Raw genomic sequence first — 10,000 nt, forward strand, 5'->3', positions numbered from 1 at the left:
ATTAATCAATTTAATTATTTTATATTTTATAAAAAATTCCAGTTTGGCTACGGACGCTCCTGTGGTCGAATTCAGTTCAAACCGTCGGATGCGGGTCAACTACAACCCGCGCTTCGTGAGTCTTGTGAGAGAGGTGAGTTGTCTCGTAAGAGAGTTTCCTCGTGAGAGAAAGAGGAGTTCCCATGTGAAAAGAAGAGGTGAGCTCTCTCGTGAGTCGCGTGAGTGAGTGAGAGGCGAGCTTCCTCGTGAGAGAGAGAGAGAATGCCAAGGTGAAAAGGAGATGTGAGTTTCGTGAGGGAGAGATGAGCTCCATCGTGAGAGAGAGCGAGAAAGAAAGAATGCCAAGGTGAAAAGGAGATGTGAGTTTCGTGAGGGAGAGATGAGCTCCCTCGTGAGAGAGGAAGTTTCCTCGTGAGAGAGAGAGGAAAAGAGGAGTTCCCATGTGAAAAGGAGGTGAGAGAGAGGCGCCAGCCAGGAAAGAGAATGTCATAGATCCTCTCTGTCGCAGCCAAAGACCAAACTCTAGTGTGAGTTAGTGAAGATATAGTGATATTATTCAGTGTCGAAGTGGTCTTCTGGAAGCCAAAGAACAGCATTGTATAAAGTATGGGACATACGTGAGAGCAGGTCAAAGACTCTTGTCATAGGCATCCTGGGCTGACCTAACATGACTTGACAAAGACTCCTGTCATAGGCATCCTGGGCTGACCTGACCTGACCTAACCTGACCTTCTCTTTCGCAGGTGAACCAGCTGTCCGTGTTGGGGCACAGGATCAACCCGGATATCGTCAAGTTGGCACAGCTGGCTCAGACTTTTATGAAGCACGCGAAGGCGCTGGAAGAGGTAATGTGTTCTAAGAATCAATGTTTACACTAATCCCTCCCGTATCCGAACGCATTTAGGTCACGTGGTGTTCGGGTTTGGGGAGTGTTAGGATACGCGAGGGAAAAGGATTACTCCCCCTTCTATTTTAGTCTTCACTCTTTCTCTCCACTGCTAAATTTTCAGTTCTCCCTAGTCTAGGCTTGGAACTGCCTAGTGTAGGCCTGGAACTACCTAGTGTGGACCTGGAACTGCCTAGTGTGGGCCAGGAACTGCCTAATATAGGCCAGGAACTGCCTAATGTAGGCCTGGAACTGCCTAGTGTAGGCCAGGAACTGTCTAGTGTAGACCTGGAACTGCCTAGTGTGGGCCAGGAACTGCCTAATGTAGGCCTGGAACTGCCTAATGTAGGCCAGGAACTGCCTAATGTAGGCCAGGAACTGCCTAATGTAGGCCAGGAACTGCCTAATGTAGGCCAGGAACTGCCTAATGTAGGCCAGGAACTGCCTAATGTAGGCCAGGAACTGCCTAATGTAGGCCTTGGAACTGTCTAGTGCAGGCCTTGGAACTGCCTAGTGTAGGCATAGGAACTGCCTAGTGTAGACCTAATGGTCTCTTGCAGCCTCCTTCATTCTTATGTTCTTATGTAATCCGACTTCTCCGCAGGTCGCCAACTTCCACAACACGATCGGAGACCAGATGATCGCCTCTCAAAGGCCCATGATGCTCGAGGCCGCCGTGGCTCTGGCGGGGTTGGTCAAGGATCAGACCACCATCACGTGGTCCAACACGAAGGAACTGGAGACTTACATTGCCAAGCTGAGGTCCGCGACCCACCGCCTGGCCAGGGAGAACAAGAGACTCGCTCAATACCATCTCATGATCAAAGAACGAGTAAGTGAAGAAGCTTTTATACAAATACATACATACATGCATACATAGAAACATGGATATACATTCATATGCATGGATATACATATACATACATGTCTGTGCACAACTACAGGCCGATCAGCATGACGTCGGTTATAGATAAAAGTGCGAGAATCAATAATAACTAATAGAATCAGAGATCATATCAAGAGACATAATTTGATTCGTGAATCACGGCATGGATTCACCAAAAGGTAATTCATGTGTAACTACTTCTCTTTTTACACTAATATCTACAAAGCGTCACATGATGATAGTAGTGACAGTGTTATTTATCTTGACTTTAGCAAAGCGTTCGACAAGATGGCCCCCCCCAGAGACTACTAAATAAAGTCAAAACCCATGGCATAGGAGGAAAAGTGTTTGAATGGATCAGTGACAGATAACAGCAAGTCACCGTTAACGGTTTAAAATCCAACTGGGAGAGTGATACTAGTGGAGTTCCCCAGGGCTCGGTTTTGGTTCCCTTATTATATATATAAACGACTTGGCATTGGGATTCTTAGTGATGTCAGCAAGTTTACGGACGACACTAAAATAGGACAACAAATTAGGTCAGGAGATGACGCCTGGATACTGCAGGAAGATATTAACAAATTGTTCACATGGTCGGTGAAATGGCAAATGGACTTCAATATCTCAAAGTGCAGTGTTTTAAGCGTAGTTTTACGCAACCCAGAAGGCAGGTATAGCTTAGATCACACCTTTTTAGAAAAAAATAAATGAGTAAGAGAGGGATGAAAGGGTGGTGAATAGGAGTGGAATGGGTGAGAGTGGGTATATGCCTCTTGAATTGGCTACCTCCTATATAAGGGGGAAAAGCCTTTGGCATGTTGATATAGACAGTATAAGCATCATTATATTGTTATTAATTACTAATAAGGCCGGCCACTGAAAGGCTTTTCCTACCTTGTGTCTGGTGAGAAGATGTGAGAATATCATTAATATAAGCGGGTTAGGGCGTTGTTACTTACGGCGAAGGTCGAGGGGGTGGCGGTTCGAGTCCTGCCACCGGCGAAGTTGAACCAAGGGCATGGTTTATTAAATTCCACGCTACAAAGCCCTTTATGAGGGGCACCGTCCCAGCCTTCCGATGGGGGGGGGGGAGTTAGTGACGTTAAACCACATTACATCACATAATTATTATTTAAAAATATATCGACTTCATAAAAAAAAAAAAAAAAAAAAAAGATCCTTGACGGGACTTCTTACTGAGGGCTTCGTGTGTCACGCAGGTGGTGTCCCTGATGAACACGGACCTCCTGAGGCACCAAATGCGGTGGAAGGAACTCCTGAGGGAGGTCAGGTCGATCATGCAGCAGCTCGACGAGCAAGGCTTCTCTGACCAGAAGTCGTGGTGTGCCCACTGGGACCGCCAGCTGTACAAGGCCCTCGAGCACCAGTACCAGCTCGGGATCGAGGCGCTCAACCAGAACCTGCAGGAGATTAAAGTGGAGCTCACCTTCAGGTAGGTGTTGGTGGTGTTTGTATGTGTGTGTGGTGGGAGTGGAGAGTTGTTGTTGTTGTTGTTAGCTGTTGTTGTTGTTAGCTGTTGTTGTTGGTCGGGTTATGGGATTCTTAAGCGTATATACACATGCTTACACACACACACACACACACACACACACACACACACACACACACACACACATATATATATATATATATACATATGTATATTCATATATATATAAAGATATATACAAACATATATATATGTATACATATACACACACACACACACACACACACACACACACACACACACACACACACACACACACATATATATATATATATATATATATATATATATATATATACACATATACACACACATGCGAATATTGCATATAATAAAATGCCTGCTTGAGAGCACAGTGAAGTAAGCGACGTTGTTTACCCATCAGGCAGCAGCGACTTCAGTTCCGTCCCCCGATGGAGGAAGTCCGAATGAAGTATTATGGGCAGCTGAAGAGGTTCCTCGCTATTCCCTTCAACTTCAAGGTTTCATAATGTTTCGTTTCTTGTTTAGAATGAAGTGTTGTGTATAGTGTTTCACTTGTTCTGGAGAAAATGGGGACTCGCCTATGTGGCAATAGTGTGGATGATTGGCCGTAGTTGTCACAAAGCGAGTCTTGTTATCTTTTTTTCAGTATGTGGTATATATTGGTATATATTTTATGGACATAGGTGCAAACATGTATTTAATACATGCTTGCTTGCTTTGTGCGGGCGCGCACACACACAAATGCATGCATATATGCACACATAAACATATTTACACAAACATGCATATACACACATATGTATACACAGACACAAATGCATGCATATATGTATATATACACACAGACACATTTACACAAACATATGCGCGCGCACACACACACACACACACACACACACACACACACACACACACACACACACGTTTTATACCCATGTTTTGATTATCAACCTCCACATATCTTCATCCATATTAATCAATTAACTCCACTTTTTCTATCAACCTCCACATATCTGCATCCATATTAATCAATTAACCCCACTTGTTCTATCAACCTCCACATATCTTTATCCATATTAATCAATCAACTCCACTTACCCGTTCGTCCATTGTCTCCCATAAGGGCGTGAGTGAGGTGAACGAGCATCCAATCTTCCCGGCCATCGTGGACCGCAACGCCCACCGCTTCGCCCAACTCTTCCGGCGGGCGGAGGACCTCTTCGAGAGACTCGAGGGCGTCAAGGAGCGCTTCGTCGACCTGGCCGCCCTCGGCTCCTCCGACATCGAACAGCTGGTCGAGAAGCATTGCGCCACGGCCGAGGATTGGGATAGGTGAGGGGTCCCGGAGTTTCGGTTATTTGTCGAGTGTTGTGGTTGTTGTTGTTATTGTTGTAATCATTGTTATCATTATTATTATTTCCTCTGAAGAAGCCACTCAGGCGAAACTAGTCAGGAATAAAAGTATTTCCCTCAGCCCGTGTTCCCTTACCTCCTATCCACATTATTATTATTATTATTATTATTATTATTATTATTATTATTATTATTATTGTTAGTTATTTTTACTATTATTAGTGTCGTCATTGTTAGTGTCATTACTGTTATTGTCATTATTATTATTGTCATTAATATTATTGTCATTGATATTGTTACTATTATTATTAATTTTTTTCATTATTTTCTATTGTCGCTACTAACATTATTGTTATTATTATCATTATTATTAATTTGATTAGTTATTTTATTTTTATATATTTTTAGTCTGCCAAGAACTGTACAGTAAAATAATTTCTTAGCGTTTTTTTTAGGAATTATTGTGTCTACTTTCTTATTATTGATTCGTTTATCTGTTTGTCTATACCAGATGTAGGGTATTTCATAAGAAAAATTTGTGTGTGTGTGTGTGTGTGTCTTTCAGTGTCTATTTCTTTGTCTCTGTCTGTCGTCTGTATGAGACATGCAGGCGCGCGCGCGCACACACACACACACACACACACACACACACACACACACACACACACACACACTTTTTCTTACGTATGCCGAGCTGGTTAGGTCATCATTACTCGGGGCGAAGGTCGAGGGGTGGGATGGTGGTTCGAACCCTGCCACCGGTGAAGTTGAACCAAGGGCACGGTTCATTTAATTGCACGCCACAAAGTCCTCTGTAAGGGGCACCGTCTTAGCCTTCCAATAAGGAGGGAGTTTATGACATTAAATTATATCTTTATCATGTTAAATTATATCTTTATAATGTTTTTTCCTCTGCAGAAACTTCCGGACTTCCAAAGCCCGCGGCCAGGAGATCGGGAAACTTCCGAGCACCGAAGAGAAGATCGAGTGCTTCAGCGTCAGCTTCCAGCCCCTCCGGGCGGAGCTGGAAATCATCAACCGCCGGTACTGGGACCTCCTGATCCAGTCGCTCCACAATGCCATCATCTGGAACATCAACACCATCGACAAGTTCACCAATGACGCCATCGAGGTGGGCCCGTGTTCCAAGTTCAGGAGTTTGAGACGAGTCTTCCTCTGTATAGGGTGGTACTTGATTATTATTTATTTTATTCTATTTTTATTTTATTTTTATCTGTTTTATTTTTTATTTATATATGTGCCTGACGTCAGACTGTTTTATTAATTTTTAGTGGTCTTTCCTTTGATAAAGAAAGGGGTAAGCAGGAGAAGGATTGTGTATATATCATGAACTCTGTGTGTGTGTGTTTGTGTGTATGTGTGTGTGTGTGTTTTCCTCTCACTTGACATGAGGTTCCTCTCACTTGACATGAGGTTCTTCTCATTTGACGTGAGGTTCCTCTCACTTGACGTGAGGTTCCTCCCACTTGACATAAGGTTCCTCCCACTTGACGTGAGGTTCATCTCACTTTACGTGAGGTTCCTCTCACTTGACATGAGGTTCCTCTCACTTGACATGAGGTTCCTCTCACTTGACATGAGGTTCCTCTCACTTGACATGAGGTTCCTCTCACTTGACATGAGGTTCCTCCCACTTGACGTGAGGTTCCTCTCACTTGACATGAGGTTCCTCCCACTTGACGTGAGGTTCCTCTCACTTGACGTGAGGTTCCTCTCACTTGACGTGAGGTTCCTCTCACTTTACGTGAGGTTCCTCTCACTTTACGTGAGGTTCCTCTCACTTGACGTGAGGTTCCTATCACTTGACGTGAGGTTCCTCTCACTTGACGTGAGGTTCCTCTCACTTGACGCGAGGTTCCTCTCACTTGACGCGAGGTTCCTCTCACTTGACGCGAGGTTCCTCTCACTTGACGCGAGGTTCCTCTCACTTGACGCGAGGTTCCTCTCACTTGACGCGAGGTTCCTCTCACTTGACGTGAGGTTCCACTCACTTGACGTGAGGTTCCTATCACTTGACGTGAGGTTCCTCTCACTTGACGTGAGGTTCCTCTCACTTGACGTGAGGTTCCTCTCACTTGACGTGAGGTTCCTCTCACTTGACGTGAGGTTCCTCTCACTTGACGTGAGGTTCCTCTCACTTGACGTGAGGTTCCTCTCACTTGACGTGAGGTTCCTCTCACTTGACGTGAGGTTCCTCTCACTTGACGTGAGGTTCCTCTCACTTGACGTGAGGTTCCTCTCACTTGACGTGAGGTTCCTCTCACTTGACGTGAAGTTCCTCTCACTTGACGTGAGGTTCCTCTCACTTGACGTGAGGTTCCTCTCATTTGACGTGAGGTTCCTCTCACTTTACGTGAGGTTCCTCCCACTTGACGTGAGGTTCCTCCCACTTGACGTGAGGTTCCTCCCACTTGACGTGAGGTTCCTCTCACTTGACATGAGGTTCCTCTCACTTGACATGAGGTTCCTCTCACTTGACGTGAGGTTCCTCTCACTTGACGTGAGGTTCCTCTCACTTGACGTGAGGTTCCTCTCACTTGACGTGAGGTTCCTCTCACTTGACGTGAGGTTCCTCTCACTTGACGGGAGGTTCCTCTCACTTGACGGGAGGTTCCTCTCACTTGACGTGAGGTTCCTCTCACTTGACGTGAGGTTCCTCTCACTTGACGTGAGGTTCCTCTCACTTGACGTGAGGTTCCTCTCACTTGACGTGAGGTTCCTCTCACTTGACGTGAGGTTCCTCTCACTTGACGTGAGGTTCCTCTCACTTGACGTGAGGTTCCTCTCACTTGACGTGAGGTTCCTCTCACTTGACGTGAGGTTCCTCTCACTTGACGTGAGGTTCCTCTCACTTGACGTGAGGTTCCTCTCACTTGACGTGAGGTTCCTCTCACTTGACGTGAGGTTCCTCTCACTTGACGTGAGGTTCCTCTCACTTGACGTGAGGTTCCTCTCACTTGACGTGAGGTTCCTCTCACTTGACGTGAGGTTCCTCTCACTTGACGTGAGGTTCCTCTCACTTGACGTGAGGTTCCTCTCACTTGACGTGAGGTTCCTCTCACTTGACGTGAGGTTCCTCTCACTTGACGTGAGGTTCCTCTCACTTGACGTGAGGTTCCTCTCACTTGACGTGAGGTTCCTCTCACTTGACGTGAGGTTCCTCTCACTTGACGTGAGGTTCCTCTCACTTGACGTGAGGTTCCTCTCACTTGACGTGAGGTTCCTCTCACTTGACGTGAGGTTCCTCTCACTTGACGTGAGGTTCCTCTCACTTGACGTGAGGTTCCTCTCACTTGACGTGAGGTTCCTCTCACTTGACGTGAGGTTCCTCTCACTTGACGTGAGGTTCCTCTCACTTGACGTGAGGTTCCTCTCACTTGACGTGAGGTTCCTCTCACTTGACGTGAGGTTCCTCTCACTTGACGTGAGGTTCCTCCCACTTGACGTGAGGTTCCTCCCACTTGACGTGAGGTTCCTCTCACTTGACGTGAGGTTCCTCCCACTTGACGTGAGGTTCCTCTCACTTGACGACCTTCCTCCCCTCCTTCAGGTTCTCCGCCAACAACCGCAGACGGTGGAGGAGATCGCGGATGCCAACAACAGACACACAGAGTTCAGCACCAAGACGGAGGAGATGATGAACTTGTTCAACGAGGCCGAGAAGATGAACAAGACCCTGGCGAGTTGGACCAAGGAACGGGTGGAACAGGTGTCCAAGGTCACCTCCCAGTGGGACAACTTCAAGATGCTGATGGACAACCACGAGCAGATCGTGTCGAAGCAGGTGGGCAGTTCTTTGCGAAGTTTTCTTCGTTTTCTCGAACTCGGCGGTTTCTTGGTCTTCTCGAACTCAATTTTTTTTTTTTTCTTTTTTTTTTTTTTTCTTTTTTTTTTAGGTCACAAAGGATTCGGAAGGATAATATATTTTCGTATGTTTGAATTAGACACTTGGGCGTTTACCAGTTTGGTCACAAATGTGGTGGCCTGGGCTGCTACAGTAAACATATAAACCACAACCAGTGTTTTATCTTGCCTTTTAACAAGGTTAAAGGATTACAAAGAATTACAAAGGCGAAGTATGCCGACAGGAGACCTTTTGGCCCATATCTAAGTCGGATGCGAAATTTTTTTAATAATGAAAAATAAATAAATAGAAATATAATAATGTAAATAATAATAAATGAAATAAATAGATAAATGCATAGGTATAATTAAATAATAAACAAAGAGGTAAATAGTATATAATAATAAATTGACATATAACTAATGATTTATGAGAATCAAGTAAATAATAACAGACAAATGATAACAAAACCGTTTCAGAATTCGTTATAGCGGTTACGATAATACCCTGAAGAGTCTCGGGGGGGGGGGGGCTAGGATGAAAAAGGTTAAGAACCATTGCTCTAGAGGTTCCTCTTGAGCTGAATAGAACCGCCAGGCGTTAACCAGAATAAAATCTTTAAAGGGTTACGGGGGGAGGGGGTTTTACCTTGAGTGATTGTTGGTAACCTAGTTATCCCCTAAACGTCCTTGTGACGAATGTAATCGTCTAACGTAAGCCAGAATAAAATATTTAAAGGCTTTCCGGCTCAGACTCTTCGTTCACCCTGAGGTACCTTCCTGGAGGAGCCCCGCAGTCCCCAGGTAACCGGCCACGATCAACAGTTTAGCCCATAGATCTCTCGGGGGTGGGGGCTCGATGGGGCGGTACCTAGTCTCCGGTACGAGCAAATAGAGACCCCACGGTCACTAGAGGCCCTCGCTTAATGTAAATAGGATCCTTTGAAGTTAGCCAGAAGAGAATTTAACAAGTCACGTGACCGGATGTGTTCTACCTCGTTGTCCTCGCCTTTTGCAGATCGAGGCCATCAAGGGGTCTCTGGACTCGCAGACGAACAACTTCAACAACGAGGTCGAGAAGTTCGGCCTCCGGTGGGCGCAGCTGAAGCCTCGAGAGGACCAGCTCGAGGGCGAGGCCACGCAGATCCAGGCGGCCATCGCCCTTATCAAGGACAAGAGGGAGGAGTGGACCTTGCTTCTCGAGACTAAGGACAGGCTGGCGTGAGTCTGCAAGATCGTCATCGTCATCATCGTCATTATCATTATCATCCCGTCATCGTCATTGTCAATATCAGCATCATCATCATCGTCATCGTCATTATCGTCATTATCATCATCGTCATCATCACTGTCAGCATCATCGTCATCATCACTGTCAGCATCATCGTCATCAACATCATCATCATCATCATCACATCATTATTATCAACATCACTGTCATCATCATCATCATCATCATCATCATCATTATCATCATCACTGTCATCGTCATCATCATTATCATCATCACTGTCAT

The 10,000-nt window shown here is 45.5% G+C and overlaps 1 protein-coding gene across 1 annotated transcript in view; it reads left to right on the forward strand.

Moving 5' to 3' along the window:
- btv (dynein cytoplasmic heavy chain beethoven) overlaps positions 1–10,000 on the forward strand; it is a 182,890-nt gene that overhangs the window by 25,609 nt on the left and 147,281 nt on the right. The window contains exons 10-18 of the mRNA XM_076198539.1: positions 43–133; positions 744–845; positions 1,491–1,718; positions 2,993–3,225; positions 3,668–3,764; positions 4,391–4,599; positions 5,539–5,752; positions 8,192–8,425; positions 9,503–9,705. Coding sequence (XP_076054654.1) covers positions 43–133; positions 744–845; positions 1,491–1,718; positions 2,993–3,225; positions 3,668–3,764; positions 4,391–4,599; positions 5,539–5,752; positions 8,192–8,425; positions 9,503–9,705 — 1,611 coding nt within the window. The remainder of the gene's footprint in view (positions 1–42; positions 134–743; positions 846–1,490; positions 1,719–2,992; positions 3,226–3,667; positions 3,765–4,390; positions 4,600–5,538; positions 5,753–8,191; positions 8,426–9,502; positions 9,706–10,000) is intronic.

This window comes from Oratosquilla oratoria, chromosome 15 (assembly GCF_046742065.1).
Source record: "Oratosquilla oratoria isolate Oo_2021 chromosome 15, ASM4674206v1, whole genome shotgun sequence".
Classification (NCBI taxonomy): domain Eukaryota; kingdom Metazoa; phylum Arthropoda; class Malacostraca; order Stomatopoda; family Squillidae; genus Oratosquilla; species Oratosquilla oratoria.